Raw genomic sequence first — 21,139 nt, forward strand, 5'->3', positions numbered from 1 at the left:
CGCGAAGCATTCTGCAACACTCGTTCCTCGCTGGTTTGTGGAGTTGCTACCCCATTCCACTGACCAAGCATTGAAATCGCCCCCGACGACCACTGCTCCTCTACCAGCTAGCTCCATCGACAGCGTGTTGAGAAACTCTTCGAATTTTGCGGGGGACCAACTGGGGGGAGCGTAAATGCTGCAGCACACTATCGAGTTTATCACGGCTATGACGAACCCCTCGTGATCCCTGCAGATGACGCTCTGGATGGGGTACTTACCCCCAGCTAGGATTGCTGCTTTCCCCGTCTTGTCTACCACCCAGCTTTGGTCACCAACGGGCACCTGGTATGGCTCCGAAAGTAGCGCCACGTCCACATTCGCCTCTACCAACGTTTGCCACAGCACCTGCTAAGCCAGCTCACAGTGGTTGAAGTTCAGCTGGATCACCTCCATGGCTTTCTCAGTTACCAGCGCGCTTTGCAGTCCGGTCCCCCCATGCGATGGTTGCACCTATCTGGTGGACAGAGGACGCATTTCTGCTCCTTGTTGCAGCCTCCTGCTCGGTGACCAACTTCACCACACCGCATGCAGGTGTTCGAGCGGTCCGGTCCCTTGCAGTTCCATTTGCTGGTGTCCTGCTCCCCAACACTTGAAACACTGCTTTGGCTTTTCGACCAAACGCAGTGGGCATACCGTCCACCCTACTCTAATCTTCCCTACCGCCAGGATCTTGGGCGCAATACTAGATGCCACTTTGATGGAGGCCGTTTGCATGCCACCAAACGCCATCCGCATCTTAACCTGCATCCGTGCCTCCTCCCCAATGCCTGTCTGCCTTTTTAGGGCCTCCTCAATATCCTCAGCCGAGGTCACCTCATCGACGTACCGACACTCAATTGTCTCTACTTTGCTGAGCATCTTTACTTGCCCGCCATCCCCCACCGACTTTTGTAGAGCCTCGTGGCATTTTAATTCCGTCGCTTGCACGCCTCTGTTGAGCTCTATGAGCAACTCGTTATTTCGGGTGCGCCTCACTCGATAAACACTTTCCCCTAGGCTTCTTAGCTCCGGGTCGCACTTCATTCTTCGCAGAATATCCGCATACGACGCCGCCTCATTTGCCTCAACCAGGATCGCGTTTCCGCTGCGACTCACTTTTTCCACTTTTTCTTCCGGATCGACCATTTTAGGCTTCTTGGGCTTATCGTTTCTGTTTTTTTGAGTTTGCCGGCTTCCTTCCCTCGACACGTCCGGCACCTCATCACTCTTCGGTTTCGTCTGACCCCCCATCGCCTCCTCGGGTGATCTTATCGCGCGGGATCTTTTTACTGAGTTGGCCGGAGTTGGGTTCGGAGCGGCCGACCCATCACTACTGCTAGCCCCCATCTCAACTACGCGTGCACTTTCCACTGTAACGGCCGTCACGCGTTCGCGCTGGTAGGCTGTTATCGCCGCCACAATTTTCACCGTCATTCTCTTAATGTCCTTACGGACATTGTTTCGATCCTTCACAAACTCATGAAGGGCCTTCGCTGCTTCCAGCGCTTCCCCAAGCCTGCCATCATCATTTTGCTTCGCATCTACCTTCCCCTCCACCGTTGGCGGTCTAGCAGTTGGCGTTACCAAATGAGTGCTTGACGCATTCTCCGCTGCTTTCGTGCTGCTCTCCGCGTCCGCAGGTGGCGTTCGCTGGATTTTACTGCTTCTGCCAAAGAAAGCACCAATATCCTTCATCGCCGCGCCCAAAGGATTATTGTTACCCTCATTTGCGCTCATCCTGTAACGGCATAGCAGGTTGACCGCGGGCGGAAGCTTTCCAACACACCACTTGTAAACGGGATTGGTGGTCCGATAATCCTGCCTTCACGCACACGAGGGCACTCGACTGATCACTACGCAAGCACCGACCTGCTGACCAAGCGCGCTTTGTTTACTAGAGACACTTCCCCGGCACTAAACACACCTTTTTCACTTGCACAAGCGTACACTCTTATCTCGGGTCGCGATCAAAACAAAATTATTTGAATCGATAGCCAAATCACGGTGTTAAGAACGATTTCAACCGGAGCCGATCGAACGGCGTCCTTCCTAGACGAGCGAACGCTCCAACTCTCCCTCTGAAGATACTTGAAGCACCCTTAAAACACCTTCTTACATCATCTCATTCACTCTGAAGACACTTTATGCACCCTCAAAACATCTTCCTGCATCATGTCATTCCCTCTGAAGACACTTTAAGCACCCTCCAAACACCTTCCTACATCATCTTATTCACTCTGAAGACACTTTTTGCACCCTCAAAACACCTTCCTGCATCATCTCATTCACTCTGAAGACACTTTAAGCACCCTCAAAACACCTTCCTGCATCATCTCATTCACTCTGAAGACACTTTAAGCACCCTCAATACACCTTCCTGCATCATGTCATTCCCTCTGAAGACAATTTAAGCACCCTCAAAACACCTTCCTGCACCATTTCATTCACTCTGAAGATACTTGAAGCACCTTCAAAACACCTTCCTGCATCATCTCATTCACTCTGAAGACACTTTAAGCACCCTCAAAACACCTTCCTGCATCATCTCATTCACTCTGAAGACACTTTAAGCACCCTCAAAACACCTTCCTGCATCATCTCATTCACTCTGAAGACACTTTAAGCACCCTCAATACACCTTCCTGCATCATGTCATTCCCTCTGAAGACAATTTAAGCACCCTCAAAACACCTTCCTGCACCATTTCATTCACTCTGAAGATACTTGAAGCACCTTCAAAACACCTTCCTGCATCATCTCATTCACTCTGAAGACACTTTAAGCACCCTCAAAACACCTTCCTGCATCATCTCATTCCCTCTGAAGACACTTTAAGCACCCTCAAAACACCTTCCTACACCATCTCATTCACTCTGAAGACACTTTAAGCACCCTCAAAACACCTTCCTGCATCATCTCATTCACTCTGAAGACACTTTAAGCACCCTCAATACACCTTCCTGCATGATCTCATTCACTCTGAAGACACTTTATGCACCCTCAAAACACCTTCCTGCATCATGTCATTCCCTCTGAAGACACTTTAAACACCCTCAAAACACCTTCCTGCACCATCTCATTCATTCTGAAGACGCTTTAAGTACCCTCAAAACACCTTCCTGCATCATCTCATTCACTCTGAAGACACTTTAAGCACCCTCAAAACACCTTCCTCCATCATCTCATTCCCTATGAAGACACTTTCAGCACCCTCAAAACACCTTCCTGCATCATGTCATTTCCTCTGAAGACAATTTAAGCACCCTCAAAACACCTTCCTGCACCATTGCATTCACTCTGAAGACTCTTGAAGCACCCTCAAAACACCTTCCTGCATCATCTCATTCACTCTGAAGACACTTTACGCACCCTCAAAACACCTTCCTACATCATCTCATTCACTCTGAAGACACTTTAAGCACTCTCAAAACACCTTCCTACATCATCTCATTCACTCTGAAGACACTTTATGCACCCTCAAAACACCTTCCTGCATCATCTCATTCACTCTGAAGACACTTTAAGAACCCTCAAAACACCTTCCTGCATCATCTCATTCACTCTGAAGACACTTTATGCACCCTCAAAACACCTTCCTGCATCATGTCATTCCCTCTGAAGACAAATTAAGCACCCTCAAAACACATTCCTGCACCATTTCATTCACTCTGAAGACACTTTAAGCACCCTCAAAACACCTTCCTGCATCATCTCATTCCCTCTGAAGACAATTTAAGCACCCTCAAAACACCTCCCCACTACATCTCATTCCCTCTGAAGACACTTTAAGACCCTCAAAACACCTTCCTGCATCATCTCATTCACTCTGAAGACACTTTATGCACCCTCAAAACACCTTCCTGCATCATGTCATTTCCTCTGAAGACAATTTAAGCACCCTCAAAACACATTCCTGCATCATCTCATTCACTCTGAAGACACTTTAAGCACCCTCAAAACACCTCCCCACTACATCTCATTCCCTCTGAAGACACTTTAAGACCCTCAAAACACCTTCCTGCATCATCTCATTCACTCTGAAGACACTTTATGCACCCTCAAAACACCTTCCTGCATCATCTCATTCACTCTGAAAGTACTGGAAGCACCCTTAAAACACCTTCCTGCATCATCTGATTCACTCTTAAGACACTTTAAGCACCCTCAAAACACCTTCCTGCATCATCTCATTCACTCTGAAGACACTTTAAGCACCCTCAAAACACCTTCCTGCATCATCTCATTCACTCTGAAGACACTTTAAGCACCCTCAAAACACCTTCCTGCATCATCTCATTCCCTCTGAAGACACTTTAAGCACCCTCAAAACACCTTCCTGCATCATCTGATTCACTCTGAAGACACTTTAAGCACCCACAAAACACCTTCCTGCATCATCTCATTCACTCTGAATACACTTTAAGCACCCTCAAAACACCTTCCTGCATCATCTCATTCACTCTGAAGACACTTTATGCACCCTCAAAACACCTTCCTGCATCATGTCATTCCCTCTGGAGACAATTTAAGCACCCTCAAAACACCTTCCTACACCATCTCATTCACTCTGAAGACACTTTAAGCACCCTTAAAACACATTCCTGCACCATTTCATTCACTCTGAAGATACTTGAAGCACCCTTAAAACACCTTCCTGCAGCATCTGATTCACTCTGAAGACACTTTATGCACCCTCAAAACACCTTCCTGCATCATCTCATTCACTCTGAAGACACTTTAAGCACCCTCAAAACACCTTCCTGCATCATCTCATTCACTCTGAAGACACTTTATGCACCCTCAAAACACCTTCCTGCATCATCTCATTCACTCTGAATACACTTTAAGCACCCTCAAAACACCTTCCTGCATCATCTCATTCCCTCTGAAGACACTTTAAGCACCCTCGAAACACCTTCCTGCATCATCTGATTCACTCTGAAGACACATTAAGCACCCTCAAAACACCTTCCTGCATCATCTCATTCACTCTGAATACACTTTAAGCACCCTCAAAACACCATCCTACACCATCTCATTCCCTCTGAAGACACTTTAAGCACCCTCAAAACACCTTCCTACATCATCTTATTCCCTCTGAAGACACTTTAAGCACTCTCAAAACACCTTCCTGCATCATCTCATTCACTCTGAAGACACTTTATGCACCCTCTAAACACCTTCCTGCATCATGTCATTCCCTCTGAAGGCAATTTAAGCACCCTAAAAACACCTTCCTGCACCATTTCATTCACTCTGAAGATATTTGAAGCACCCTTAACACAACTTCCTGCATCATCTGATTCACTCTGAAGACACTTTATGCACCCTCAAAACACCTTCCTGCATCATCTCATTCACTCTGAAGACACTTTATGCACCCTCAAAACACATTCCTGCATCATCTCATACACTCTGAAGACACTTTAAGCACCCTCAAAACACCTTGCTACATCATCTCATTCACTCTGAAGACACTTTATGCACCCTCAAAACACCTTCCTGCATCATGTCATTCCCTCTGAAGACAATTTAAGCACCCTAAAAACACATTCCTGCACCATTTCATTCACTCTGAAGATACTTTAAGCACCCTTAAAATACCTTCCTGCATCATCTGATTCACTCTGAAGTCACTTTAAGCACCCTCAAAACACCTTCCTACACCATCTCATTCACTCTGAAGACACTTTAAGCACCCTCAAAACACCTTCCTGCATCATCTCATTCACTATGAAGACACTTTATGCACCCTCAAAACACCTTCCTGCATCATCTTATTCACTCTGAAGACACTTTAAGCACCCTCAAAACACCTTCCTACACCATCTCATTCCCTCTGAAGACACTTTAAGCACCCTCAAAACATCTTCCTGCATCATCTCATTCACTCTGAAGACACTTTAAGCACCCTCAAAACACCTTCCTACACCATTTCATTCACTCTGAAGATACTTGAAGCACCCTCAAAACAACTTCTTGCATCATCTCATTCACTCTGAAGACACTTTAAGCACCCGCAAAACACCTTCCTGCACCATCTCATTTACTCTGAAGACACTTTAAGCACCCTCAAAACACCTTGCTACATCATCTTATTCCCTCTGAAGACACTTTAAGCACTCTCCAAACACCTTCCTGCATCATCTCATTCACTCTGAAGACACTTTAAGCTCCCTCAAAACACCTTCCTGCATCATGTCATTCCCTCTGAAGACAATTTAAGCACCCTCAAAACACCATCCTACACCATCTCATTCCCTCTGAAGACACTTTAAGCACCCTCAAAACACCTTCCTGCATCATCTCATCCACTCTGAAGACACATTAAGCACCTTGAAAACACCTTCCTGCATCATCTCATCCACTCTGAAGACACTTTAAGCACGCTCAAAACACCTTCCTACACCATCTCATTCACTCTGAAGACACTTTAAGCACCCTCAAAACACCTTCCTACACCATCTCATTCACTCTGAAGACACTTTAGGCACCCTCAAAACACCTTCCTACACCATCTCATTCACTCTGAAGACAATTTAAGCACCCTCAAAACACCTTCCTGCATCTTCTAATTCACTCTGAAGACACTTTATGCACCCTCAAAACACCTTCCTGCATCATGTCATTCCCTCTGAAGACAATTTAAGCACCCTAAAAACACATTCCTGCAGCATTTCATTCACTCTGAAGATACTTGAAGCACCCTTAAAACACCTTCCTACAGCATCTGATTCACTCTGCAGACACTTTAAGCACCCTCAAAACACCTTCCTCCATCATCTCATTCCCTCTGAAGACACTTTATGCACCCTCAAAACACCGTCCTGCATCATCTCATTCACTCTAAAGACACTTTAAGCACCCTAAAAACACATTCCTGCACCATTTCATTCACTCTGAAGATACTTGAAGCACCCTTAAAACACATTCCTGCATCATCTGATTCACTCTGAAGACACTTTAAGCACCCTCAAAACACCTTCCTGCATCATCTCATTCCCTGTGAAGACACTTTATGCACCCTCAAAACACCTTCCTACAGCATCTGATTCACTCTGCATACACTTTAAGCAGCCTCAAAACACCTTCCTCCATCATCTCATTCGCTCTGAAGACACTTTATGCACCCTCAAAACACCTTCTTGCATGATGATGATGATGATGATGAGTCCCACCTCTTACCCCAACACAGGTTTGAGAATGGCGGAGTTATCAAAAGATATTTGTTTCAAACTTTAAAGCAAATCACGAAGTGGTGGGATCAAAGTGACCCTTCACGAAAAAGACCAGTCAGCTCTCTTTTCCTTGCGTACAACGGTTAGCACAACTTCCATAAGACAGGAGTCGTGGAACCGCTCTCCGGAGTGCACGGCCAAAAAATGCTCTCTCCTATTCGTGTAGCCGGTATCTCCCTTGTCCAACATATGGAGGGGAGTTACCACTTTCCAGGATTGGCAAATTAAGCAAACCTTATCCGTGAAACAGTTGGTCACGTCGAAAATATTATCAATGGATGAATTCGAGGCGCCTGCCACGTGATTGCACAAGAGCGACTGATACAGTTCCTACAGAAAGATCAACTTCAAATTTCCACTTTTACGCGCGCGTGTCTCAAAGATATGTTGTTCCATTTTTTTTTATTTACATTTAAATTCGCAAAACAAAAATCTCATCATCATCATCTGTGAGATCGTGATGACAAGTGCGATGCTTACAAACATTAAATATTCACAATACACATCTACGAGACATTTCACATTCTACTGGGTGCTACTTAACAACCTGCTTAACGTACACGGCACACAAGCGCTTGAACTCGCGAACGTTTGCAGCCTCGGCAATCTCTCTAGGCATGCTGTTATACCATTGTATACCTTTGCAAAACAAAGAATTTCTAGCAAATACTGTTGAAAAGTTCGACGTTCTAGGATCATGAGCCCTTCGAGTGTTGTACCGGTGAACGTCAGAACCCCTAACTTCTCTTTCTCCAAGGTACCCCGGTAACAAGCCCCTCAGGAGTTTGAATATTAGTATCATAGTCTGATACACTATCCGCTGCTCTACCGACATCCATTGCAGGACATCCAGCATAACAGCAGACGGCGTGTACCGACTACAACACAACACTAACCTCATTACCCTATTTTGCACTTTTTGCAACCTTTTGAGCTGTGTCCGATTGCCGAGGAACAATATTGATGGACAAAAATCAAAATGCGGTGAGAAAATTGATTTGTAGAGGTGAACTTTCCCAAAAAAATTTAGGTTGTTCCCCAGTCTACTTATCACCCCACACTTCTTTGCCACCTTACCGATGACCCCATCAATATGTGCACTGAATGTAAGCCCGTCGTCAAGAATTACTCCCAGATATATGACCTGGGAGACTCGGTCAATTGGTTCCGTGTTGATGGCGATGGAAAGCTGGCTGATCCACTCCCTCCTCGACATTACCATGTAGTGTGTTTTACTAACATTCAATGCGAGTTTCTTGTATTTCAACCAGCCATCCAGAGCCACCAAGTCTGCATTCAAAAGGGACTCTGCCTGTTTGACGTCCTTTCGCGATATAAATATTACTGTGTCATCAGCAAAAAGATTTATCTCGCAGGAACGTAAGACCTGCTTCATGTCATTTATGTACATGATAAACAAAATTGGTCCAAGAACACTTCCTTGTGGAACCCCAACGGTGTTTTCAATAGGATCTGAAAAAGATTTTTTGAAAATTGTCCTCTGGGTTCTACCTGTCAGATAAGCGCTGAACCAACTGAGTTCCCTCCCCTCAATACCGAATCGTCGAAGTGTTGTGAGCAACAAGGGTCTCGATATTGTTTCAAATGCCCGTTTGAGATCCAAGAAAACTGCAAGTACCGGTTGTCCGTTATCCATCAACCCCTTCCACTTTGCAAGCACCAGGTTCAGTGCGGTTTCACAGGAATGTCCTTCCCGATACCCCGACTGCTCCCGGGCGAGCAGGCCGTTCTGATCCAGGTATTGAACCAATTGGTCTTTGATCACAACTTCCAGGACCTTCTCGACATTGTGAAGCATGTTGATGGGGCGGAACTCCTCCGCCTTGATAGCTCCAGTCAGTTTTGGAATAGGTACAACCAATGACTCCTTCCATGTCTCCGGAAAAACACCTCTCTCCATCGATTGGTTAATCAAATCCAAGAGCGTCTCCCCAGCTACATGAAAGCAATCCTGCAAAGTTTTTGCATTTACATTTCCTATTCCTGCCGTATTGGTCAGGTCAAAACATATCTGCCTAAGCTTGCTCATGTCTATTGGTTGAAAAGAAAATCTATGCCTGGGAGTATCAACTTGTCTCAGCTCGACTGGTTCGTCTACCGTCGGAATGTTGCTGTTAACAAGTGTGACGCTATTCACAAAAAAGTTGTTGAACCTTTCTGCGACCACCGCCTCATCGGACTCGAAACAGTTATCGAATTTCACGCATGAAGCGGTATTCTCGTCGGGTTTCAACATGCTTTTAAGAAGTTTCCAAAGTTCCCTACTATTACCCTGATGCTTGCTAATTTCCCTACTGAAGTATTCCTCACGAGTAGTTTTTAAAGACCTACTGTACTCGTTTCGTAGCTTAGTGTACTCACACCAATGTGAAGCCAGATTAGTCCGAACAAATTTTTTGTACACTTTGTCTCTTTTCCGCTTTAGACGTTCCAGAGCCAACGTATACCATCTGCCAGAGTATCTAGTCTCCACGGTCCTTTCATAAACTAAACTATTCATAGCACTCTCTAGTGTATCCTTCAATAGATCTGCAGCTTCATGGAAATTTGTAGTTTCCCTCTGTAGACCCAATGTGATCGCCTGACAAAGACCCTCTTTAGAGTACCTATTCCAGCATTTAACTTGTTTTTCAACTGTCCTGAAACGTTCATCATTCAAGTTTAAAAGCAAAGTTTCATGATCAGATATTTTTGCACAAGCATCTGTCACCACGCTAATTGAGTCTGTGTTGCAGTACACATGGTCAATCAATGTCCTGCTATTGTTCGTAATACGAGTAGCTACACTAACCTTCTGCTTCAGGCACACCGAGTCCATAAGTCTCCTCAATTTTTCGGATTTCGCATCATTGAACCAATCAATGTTGAAGTCCCCAATTAAGAAATTACGCTTGCCAAAATCTAGAAATCTGTCTAACCAGTCCTCCAGAATTTCGACAAATCGTGAGTCACTTGAACTAGGTGAGTGATACAGAACGCCATAGTTTGCAGCCGCCATGCCTCGAGTCACAGTGAACCCCAAGAACCAGTTGCCTTCCAGTGACTCGTTTAGAATCACCTTCAAGACAACCGAGCTTCCAGCATAAACTGCAACCCCTCCTGTGTGTCGTGAGTGGGACAAACAGGACACGGCCCTGTACCCCGGTATACTAAACTGATCAAATGCTTCGCACTCCGTTATATGCGTCTCAGTTAAAAGGACCAACGCGGGTTGCATCCTTTCTACCGAGTCGCGTAACAGAACATAGCTTGACGACAGGCCAGCGACATTGCAATACATGATTTCATATCGCTGCCCTATCCCCAGCAATCTCTGCTATTGGGAATGCTTAGCAATCTTCGATACCTGTCTTTTGTATATGGGGCACTCGCTACTAAAAGCAGCATGTTCCGCGCTCCCCCTTGAACCCGCCAACACGCAGTTCACACATTTTAAGGCCGCCGACTTACATTCCGACGTCCTGTGTGCACCACTGCACCTAGAGCATGCTTCCTCCTTTTTGCACTCGGTGCTTTTGTGCCCAAACTGCCCGCACCGGAAACATCGCAATACATGAACAGAAGTGCTTATCGCACAACTGTCAAAACCTATTTTGACCTTTTTGAGGTCCTCTAGACATTGTGCCGATTCCCTGTCCACATCGATCACAACATTGTATTTCTGGTACTTGTAGAACCTACTTTCGTACATTCCAACAAGCTCCAGTGTCGCGAACGGGATCCCTGCATTCTGTTCTTTCAGAAGTGCAATCACATCCTCACCAGAATGCTTCTCCGTCATTCCCATTATCCTTACTCTGGACAACGGCAAACGAACGGAATAAGCACCCCCGAGTTTGGACTGCACTTCCTTCCTAATCTCATCTAACGCGACTGCAGGACACTGCACAAAAACCTGACCTTTCCTACCATTGCGGAAGTCCGACACCTGCTGCTTCCTCGGATCCAACCGGGCGCGTAGATCGACTCTTGTCTTGTCGCAAGATTGATCCACCTTCGGTACTATTACCAAGGACTTTGAGAGCTTTTGTTCCGCTACTTTCGCCACGTCCTTTTTACCAATTTTAGGCCCAGAGCCAGCCCCCTCCTTAGCAATCTTAGTTGCCACGGGCTTGGTGACAGCTCTTCCCACGTCCAAATTGCTAGTAATATTTTGAACATTATTATTCAAAATACTACTCGCCCCACTTTTTTTGGCCACTACTGTAGCAAAGCTCTCACTCCCCTTATTGTTGTTTATTGTTGTTTATTATAAAAAATTCCCCGTCCGCCGCGAAGGCTTAACGAGAGCTTCAAGTTCAAACACATTGTACATACAAAACGTTATAACTTAACTTTAAGGTCGAATCCTATTCCTAAATGTGCTAATATTTATTGAAAAGTCAAAATGACTACCTAGAGTATTGAATATTCGGATCATCGCGTTCATCGGGGCATTTGCAGCGTATTGTGTATTACTTCTTGTCTCATGGAGTAGCCTGTGATGCCTAGCTGTCAAACGGGGGACTGTGAGCTGAAGACTGTCGAGTAGGGATGGAGCGTCGATACTCCCGAGCAATAGTCCTGCAATGAAGCTTGCTTGATGATTGCGCCGACGTACTTCTAAAGATTCTAAACCTAATAGCTGGCAACGAACATTATATGGGGGTAAGGCGGTTTGATCAGGCCAATTTAGTTTCCTTATGGCATAACGTGAACATTTCCGCTGTACTGCCTCTAGTCTTTGTATTCCATTTGAGGTGTATGGACACCAGATGATCGATCCGTATTCGAGGATAGGCCTAACGAGACTGCAAAACAACGTCTTAACACACAAGGGGTCGTCAAAGTCTTTAGTCATCTTAAATATAAGCCCTAGGGTCCTGTTAGCACGTCCGGTTATATCCTCAAGGTGAGCTTTAAAAGTCAGTTTAGAATCTAATAATATGCCTAGGTCACGCATTTGAACGGTTCTCGCAATCACGTTAAGATGAATTGTATAGTCAAATTTTAGACTGCAGGACGAGCGCGAAAAGGACAACACATAACATTTATCCGCACAAATACGCAAGAAATTCGCATCACATCATGAACTGAATCGCAAAACAGCTGCCTCAAGGTTTCTGCAATCGTCAAGTGACTTCACAGGCATATACAATTTTACATCGTCGGCATACAAAAGAAAACAGTTTTCCGGAAGAAAATCGCAAAGATCATTTATTTATAAAAGAAATAATAGCGGTCCGAGATTGCTTCCCTGTGGGACACCAGAGCTGCTGGAGAACTGACTGGATACACACTGCCCAAACTTCACCTTATACGTCCGGTCAACAAGGTACGATCGGAGCCATTCCAGTATCGTATGCGAGAGGCCAAGTATGTACAACTTCTTCAGAAGTATATCTATGGATATGCTGTCGAAGGCGGCCTTCAGATCCGTATAAATGCAATCGACCTGCATTCCCCGATCCATGAAGCTCATACAATCTGAAACAAATCGTACTAAATTTGTAGATGTTGAGCGTTTTGGCATAAACCCGTGTTGTTGCGGACTGATGTAGTGCAGGGACGAATTAAGAAGGGAATCGTGGATAATGAGCTCCAATACCTTAGTGACGGCACATAAGGAAGTGACCCCACGATAATTTTTAGCCAGATTTTTATCTCCTTTTTTGTAAACGGGGACCATCCAGGAAGTCTTCCACATTCGTGGTACCGCACCTTCACAAAGCGACCTCTCAAACAGGTTAACCAGGAGCGGAGTCAACGCTTCACCGCATTTTTTAAGGACGACCGATGGTATACCGTCTGGACCGGGATTATAGCTCGGCTTTAAGTTGTTGAGTGCTTTGCTCATGGAATGGCCGTCGAAATGAATGCGTTGAAGGTTGACAACGTCTTGACGTACACTATTGGCCGCGCGATTGATGGCTGCATTGTCGGTAATACTTGGACAAAACACATCCCTAAATCTAGCGGCGAAAACCTCGCAGATCTCTTTTTCCGAGGATCCCACCAGACCGTTGTATTCAATCGACGACGGCTTGACTGGATTCTTGCGACGGGCGTTAGCATAACTCCAGAAGGCCTTCGGGTTGTTACGCAGGCTGCTTTGGGTCCTTGAGATGTAAGCGTCGTAAAGCAGCCTGTTATATGTGCTATAAGCTCTGAGTAGCAGTTTAGCGGATAGTTCATTACTAGCGGAAGGATAGCGGTTTCTTTTTTTTAATGCAGTTTTCTTGCGCCTTTTCAGAGACTTGAGCTCAGCGTTTGCCCAGGGTGGATTGCGTGGGGCTTTGCTGGATGGGACATGTATTTTGATAATGCTGGTCAATGTAGATGTAAACGAGTCGACAGCATTATCGATGGTAGTTGCATTGAACATATTTTCCCAGTTGGCGTTAAGGATAGCATTATTTATGGCCGTAAAATTAGCCCGCCTAAAGTTCAACCCTTTCATCGAGTGACTCGATATGATGACGGATTGTCGCCTACAATCAATTGTTACAAGGAGTGGAGGATGATGGGTGTCGGCTGGTAATAGATATTCCTCGGCTAGAAGCGATCTTACATCAGTTTTCTGAGCTGTTTCGACGTTCGTGAGAACAAGATCGAGCGTTCTATCGTTAATGTTCTGGATAACATTCAACTGGCGAAGAAGATGAAGCTGGATTATATCGATGAACATGTGGCTGGATGCGGGAGCAGTTAATGGGCGTTGATTATGCCATTTCAACAGGCTTTGGTTGAAGTCGCCCAAGATAATGAGAAGATCGTTCGGTTTTAACAGGCTGTTGCAAAACAGAGCAACGGCATGACATCTGCCGTCAACGCACGATTGTCACCGAAACGGTAAAGTCGAAAACGATCTAAACGGTACATGGTATATAAACGGCGCGACCATTGAATTTGTCGGTTATTAGAGAATAAAGAGACACGAAAGTTTTAGCTCACTCGAGCTAGTGTTCTTAAAATCAAGTGTTACCTTTTTTCTTCTGTTGAAAATAGCTTTTCAACATTCTAAAACTTTCTAGTAAAAGTTCTCGCAAATTATCAGTTTACGAAAACCAGCTTCTCGTGCGAAACCGTGATGAGTAACGACGGTGAAACGCTACGCGGGGAACGGATCGAAGCCATGGAAATGGCGAGCCCGCCATCGATACGCGACGGCGTAGGCGCATGTGAAAGCGCTAGGATGGCTGACTCGAGGTCCACCCCGGCCTCTTTCACATTCCACCACACTCCCCGGGCACAAAGCGGGCATGCGACGGCCGGACCGAGTCAAGCAGATGGCCACCCGGAAGGGTTGACCCCGTTGACGCATCCGACGCATTCGGATCGGACGATCGAGCCAAGCCCGCACACGAGACATGGAGCCGGGTCCAAGGTGGACCCGATTGCAGAGAAACGACGACAAATCGAGCTTGCCTCGCGAGAGCTCGAATGGCAAATCCGCGAACTTACGATTCAGGAGGAGAGGCGCGCGTACGAGCAAGAACGGAACACCACTGTAAACGATGCAACGTCGGCCAGCACAACCGAAATGCGGAAGGCAGAGGAATGGCTGGATAGCACTGATCGTTGCGGGGAGACACAACCGGCTCGCGGGGTAGGGTTCCTCGGTGAAAACCCGGCAGAACGTAGCTTATTTTTTCCGGAATACGCGAGTCGCTCGGGGTTTTCAGAATGGCGCCGAAAGATGGAGGCTTCGGCGGCGGTGAACCGCCATTCTGCATGGACCGGCCCAACGATGGCGACCCAGGGTCATCAACCGGAATCGGGCGGTCGCCATTGCGATAACGGGGCTATGCCAAAGGCGTCGGGACACAACACTTCACTGCACTACGCGGAGGGGACAAGCCCGAGAGGTTTTCCTGCACCGAACGTGAATCTTTCCGGCGCTTGTTGCAACACAACAATCCTGAACCAGAGTCAGCTGGCAGCACGGCAATCGACGAGCAAGGATCTACCCACATTCTCCGGCTCAGCGGCGGAGTGGCCCTTGTTCATCGCGCGATATGAGCTATCATCGACGCTTTGCGGCTTCAGCGATGATGAAAACTTGCTCCGTTTGCAAAAGGCGTTAACCGGTGCTGCACGCAAGGCGGTAGAACATTTGTTGCTTCTGCCGTCTGGGTTGAAGGATGCGATCAACATCCTCCGAACGAGATTTGGCAGGCCCGAGCTGATTGTAGAGTCACTCGTAGAGAGAGTGAGACGAATGCCGGCACCAAGAAATGACCGACTCGACACGCTGGCGGAATTCGGCTTTGAGGTGCAAAATCTCTGTGCTACGATCAGAGCAACGGGCATGTACGGGTACATGTGTGATGTTACCTTGCTGAGGGAGTTAACGGCAAAGCTGCCAGACACTACGTTTATCGAGTGGGCACGACACCGCAGGGACCTCCCGAATGTGTCCCTGTTCGAGTTTGGTAAGTGGATAGGCGATTTGGCGCTAGATATCAGCGCGGCTGCCCCTTTGTCCGGACGCGCAGTTCACAACAAATCGCAAACAAGCGAACCGCGACGGACCACGGCGCGCTGGAATTTACACACCACCATCACACCCGATTCGAAGAGCCCATCACTGCCCTCGAAGTGCGTTTTATGTCACGGCTCGTGTGTATCAATGACCAGTTGTGAAGTTTTTCGGCAGATGGCAGTTAACGCCAGACGAACGTTTATGAAGGCGAGCCGGATATGTAAGCAATGCCTCATCACGCACCGGGGCCCGTGTCAAGAAAAGAAACCATGTGAGATAGGCGGCTGCGGCGTCCTGCATCACCCACTTCTTCACATCGACACAGCACAACACCAGGTACACACACTAACACACTGTAGCACAAATAGACCCGCGAGTGACAACACCGTACTATTCCGGTACATTCCAGTAACGCTACACGGGCCCAACGGAAGCATAAAGACGTTCGCCTTCTTCGACGACGGGTCAACGTCGACCTTCGTGGAACACGGACTAGTCCAAGAGCTAGGACTTCAAGGCACGCCACATCCACTATGCTTGAAATGGACAGGGACGACGACGCGGGAAGAGAAGGAGTCAGTGCAAGTGGCGCTACGGATCTCTAGCGGACATGAATCGGGGACGGTATACGAGCTTCCAGTAGTCCACTCGATGAAGAAGCTAGCCCTACCGGAACAATCATTGTGCACGGAACAACTATTGGCAATGTACACGCATCTTAGAGGCCTACCAATAGAGTCGTACAAAAACGTAACCCCTCGAGTTTTAATTGGAATCGACAATTGTCGCCTGGGCCAGCCTATAAAAACACGCGAAGGAAAGAAAGACGAGCCTACTGCTGCCAAAACGCGATTAGGATGGGTGGTTTACGGGCCATGCGATAAAACCATCGCCGCACGTCGCGGAGGTATGGCCAGCTTCCATATCTGCACGTGCAATGGAGCTAGCGATGACGCCCTAGACTCTGCCTTCAGGCAATTCTTTACGCTCGAGTCGATGGGGATCCTGCCGTCTGCGGGACCGTTGTGCTCAAAGGACGACGAAAAGGCGCTAGCCATACTCGCAGAAAAAACGAAGCTACAAGGCGCACGATACGAAACAGGTCTGCTGTGGAAAAATGATGACGTAAAGATGCCCCCCAACAAAGCCATGGCCATGCGACGGTACGAATGCCTAAAAAGAAAAATGATAAAAGATCCTAAATTAGCGAACGCCATACGTGAAAAAATGAGGGATTATGAGGCAAAGGGCTACATACGTCGACTAAGGGATGATGAGTTGACGGAGAGACGACCTCGCGACTGGTTCCTACCCGTATTCCCAGTCGTAAACGTGAACAAGCCCGGGAAGATGCGAATGGTGTTTGATGCCGCCGCCGAAGTAAACGGGATAAGCCTCAATAAGCAGCTCCTTACCGGGCCGGACCAAATAGCAAATCTACTCTCGGTGCTATACCGGTTTCGAGAATACCGGGTGGCGATTGTTGGGGACATTAGGGAAATGTTCTTCCAAGTACAGATGAGGCCGGAAGACCAGCGCAGTCAGATGATTCTGTGGAGGGATGATGACGACGTTACAAATCCCGACGTTTATGTGGTGACAGTAATGACGTTTGGCGCAGCGTGTTCTCCTAGCAGTGCCCACTACGTGAAAAATATAAATGCTGAACGATTTGCGGAAAAATATCCTCGCGCCGCATTCTGCATAAAGGAAGAACACTATGTGGATGACATGCTAGCTAGCGTCGAAACGGAAGCAGAAGCCCAGACCTTGGCAGAAGAGGTGCGGTACATTCACGCTCAGGGAGGATTCGAAATTCGCAATTTTCTGTCGAATTCAAAAAAGGTCGTCCATTATCTACAGGGGCTCACTGGAACAGAAGCAGACGTCTGTGTGACCGACGCGGTAACGGAGAAAGTTCTTGGAATGTGGTGGAATACCACGAGCGACTCCTTCTCCTTCAAACTGTCGCCAAAACACAATCAGGAGCTGCTGACAGGAACGCGGATGCCGTCGAAGCGAGAGGTGTTGAGCACCTTGATGAGTGTATACGACCCAATGGGACTAATTGGGAATTTTTTGATGTTCCTGAAGATTTCACTGCAGGAGACCTTCCGTGCTAAGCTCGAGTGGGATCAGAAGATCGAGGGACGACTCACCGAGAACTGGGTAGTTTGGATCTCGGCCTTGCCAGAAGTGGAAAAGGTATGCGTGCCAAGGTGTTATCGGCAAATGACCTCAACGGAAGCCGTCATACAACTACACATATTCTGCGATGCCAGCGAAAACGGGATGGCAGCAGTGGCATATTTTCGTTTTGAAGAGCGGGGAGTAATCGAATGCGCGCTTGTGGGCTCCAAGACGCGGGTGGCATCCCTCAAGTATGCATCGATACCACGCCTCGAGCTGCAAGCCGCATTGATCGGAGCGCGCCTAGCCTGCTGTATCGCGGAATCGCATCGAACAATAACAGCCCATAACTACTTCTGGACTGACTCACGAGACGTGACCTGCTGGTTACAATCAGATCACCGCCGATACTCTCAGTTCGTTGCCTTCAGGGTTGGTGAGATTACCGAGAAAACAAACATCCGCGATTGGCAGTGGTTGTCCACTAAACTCAACGTGGCCGACGAGGCTACAAAGTGGGCAAAAATACCTGACCTTTCGCCGACTAGTCGCTGGTTTCGAGGGCCGGAGTTTTTGTGGTCTCCGGAGTCGAGTTGGCCAGTGCAAAGGGAAGAACCGGGTGAGACAGAAGAGGAAATCCGCAAACACGTGATGCATCACTCTGTGGAACCACCCTTGATTGAGTTTACGCGATTCAGCCGGTGGACAAGATTATTGCGAGCTGCCGGATACGTCGTCCGCTTCATTAGCAACACGAGAAGTTTTAAAGGAGTAAAAACAAAAGCGACGGGGCCGCTAAGTTATGACGAACTCAGGAATGCCGAAGCAATACTACTGCAACAGATCCAGGCAGCAGAATTTTCGGATGAGATACGCAAACTGAAAGGGGCGAAGAAAGCTCATCCCTGGCAGCAAGTCATAGCGAAGTCGAGCTCGTTATACAAGCTCTCGCCGGCTTTCAATGACCAAGGGGTACTAGTACTCAGGGGACGGCTGCCCCAGAGCCCCTGGTTTGACGAGACGATGAGTAGTCCGGTGATTCTACCGAGAGGACATTACGGAACGGATTTACTCATTCGAGACTTCCATGAGAGACTAAAGCATGGTAACCATCAGACAGCGATCAACGAAATACGTGCCAAGTACTATATACCTCGGCTGATGACGGAGTACAAGCGAGTGCTGAAATCCTGCCTGCACTGCAAAAACCGAGATGCAAAGCCCGTTGCTCCCGTAATGGGAAGTATCCCAAAAGAGAGGCTAGCTATCTCCCAACAACCCTTTACGTACACTGGACTGGACTATTTTGGCCCGATGTACGTAACAGTCGGCCGACATGAGGAGAAGCGTTGGGGGGTGATATTCACCTGCCTAACCACGAGAGCAGTTCATCTTGAGGTCGCACGCTCGCTAACAGCCGATTCCTGTATTCTCGCTATACGCCGCTTCATGACGAGGCGTGGAGCACCCCGAGAATTCATCAGCGATCAGGGTACCAACTTCATCGGGGCATCCCGCGAACTAGCTGAGATAGTTAAAGAACTAAGTGGCGGAGTGATGATGGCCCATTTTAACGGTCCTGACTTGAAGTGGACCTTCAACCCACCAGCAGCACCCCACTTTGGCGGCTGCTGGGAGCGCCTTGTCCGCTCGGTAAAAAAGGTCACCAACGAGTTCGACCTACCACGACGCCCAACAGACGAAGTGTTGGAAACAACGTTAAAGGAAATCGAGCTGATTCTGAACTCCAGACCACTGACTTACGTACCCTTGGAAGATGAGTTTGAAGCGCCGATCACCCCAAATCACATTCTGCTCGGTAGCTCAAATGGGACAAAACCGCTGGTACCTTTCGATGACTCACCAACCGCAGTACGATCGTCCTGGAAAGCAACAGAAAGGAACGCAAACATGTTTTGGAAAAAGTGGGTGGGAGAATATTTACCTACCCTGACACGGCGCACAAAGTGGTTCCAACCAGTGGAACCTCTACAACCAGGAGACGTAGTACTCATCGCGGATAATAATTTGCCCCGGAACTGCTGGCCAAAGGGACGTGTCACCGAAGTAGTCAAGGCCAAAGACGGACAGGTTAGGAGAGCGACGGTGAAGACCAAGAACGGTACCCTAGAACGTCCAGTAACAAAGTTAGCAAAGTTGGATGTATTACCGAGGAATTACCTTGCGGGGCCACAGGATGACGTGCCCGAAGATATAGTGGACGACTCTACGCTGAACCTGGATAGTGAAGTAGATTGAAGCTCTGTTGATCGTGAGTTTGATAGATGGCAGCAGCACGTGGTTAGTGGAGCATCGCGATGATCCACGGTGGGGAAAATGTTGCAAAACAGAGCAACGGCATGACATCTGCCGTCAACGCACGATTGTCACCGAAACGGTAAAGTTGAAAACGATCTAAACGGTACATGGTATATAAACGGCGCGACCATTGAATTTGTCGGTTATTAGAGAATAAAGAGACACGAAAGTTTTAGCTCACTCGAGCTAGTGTTCTTAAAATCAAGTGTTACCTTTTTTCTTCTGTTGAAAATAGCTTTTCAACACAGGCTATTGATCATTTCGAAAGTTGCAGATAAGTGGCGCATTGTCAGAGAATCGTTGCTCTTGTTTGGAGGTATGTATATGTTACCGATGTATAAGTGTCCAGATAAAAGGGTAAGTTTTACCCACACGCTTTCTAGATTATTATCAGGCAGGCAGCATTCACTTGATACCAGTTTGTTTCGGATTGCGATGAGCACACCACCTCCGCGTGCATGCAAACTATTGCGGTCGCTACGGTCAGCGCGGTAAACAATGAAGTTGTTGTCGAAGATCAAGCTCGAAGGTATAGTTGGGTCCAGCCAAGTTTCAGACAGAGCAATAATATCATGGGAGTGCAGTGTAGATGTCAACCTCAGTTCTGTCGTTGTAGTTTTCAAACCGCGGACGTTCTGATAATAGATCGAGAGTGGTTTAGAAGGGCAATCGATGCTTGGGCTACTTGATCGCCAGACAGGTGCTTCATTGTTGACGTTGGTGATGAAAAAAGCAATCAATCTTTCTTTGCTGCGGGGGTTTCGATGTGGATGAAGTAGAAGTTAAGTCCACGTGAGAAACGCTGGTGTTTTCAGAAGGTGTAGTATTTCTAGTAGTGATGGTTCTGATGGTTTGTGTATGCTCGTTTGAGCTTGGTTCCGATCCTTGCATGGTGTAATTGCGGTGTGCGAGTCTGTGTGGAGCAGTGGTATTAGATGGTGATGCA

At 47.3% G+C, this 21,139-nt stretch overlaps 1 protein-coding gene across 1 annotated transcript; it reads left to right on the forward strand.

Annotated features, from left to right (window-relative positions):
- Nucleotides 1-14,454: 14,454 nt before the first annotated feature.
- Nucleotides 14,455-20,133, forward strand: LOC131292913 (uncharacterized). The gene is made up of 2 exons (XM_058321011.1): nucleotides 14,455-15,694; nucleotides 16,154-20,133. The coding sequence occupies exons 1-2, from the start codon at nucleotides 14,455-14,457 to the stop codon at nucleotides 20,131-20,133; spliced, it is 5,220 nt and encodes a 1,739-aa protein (XP_058176994.1).
- Nucleotides 20,134-21,139: the final 1,006 nt, after the last annotated feature.

Source organism: Anopheles ziemanni, unplaced genomic scaffold (assembly GCF_943734765.1).
Source record: "Anopheles ziemanni unplaced genomic scaffold, idAnoZiCoDA_A2_x.2 scaffold_14_ctg1, whole genome shotgun sequence".
Lineage (NCBI taxonomy): Eukaryota > Metazoa > Arthropoda > Insecta > Diptera > Culicidae > Anopheles > Anopheles ziemanni.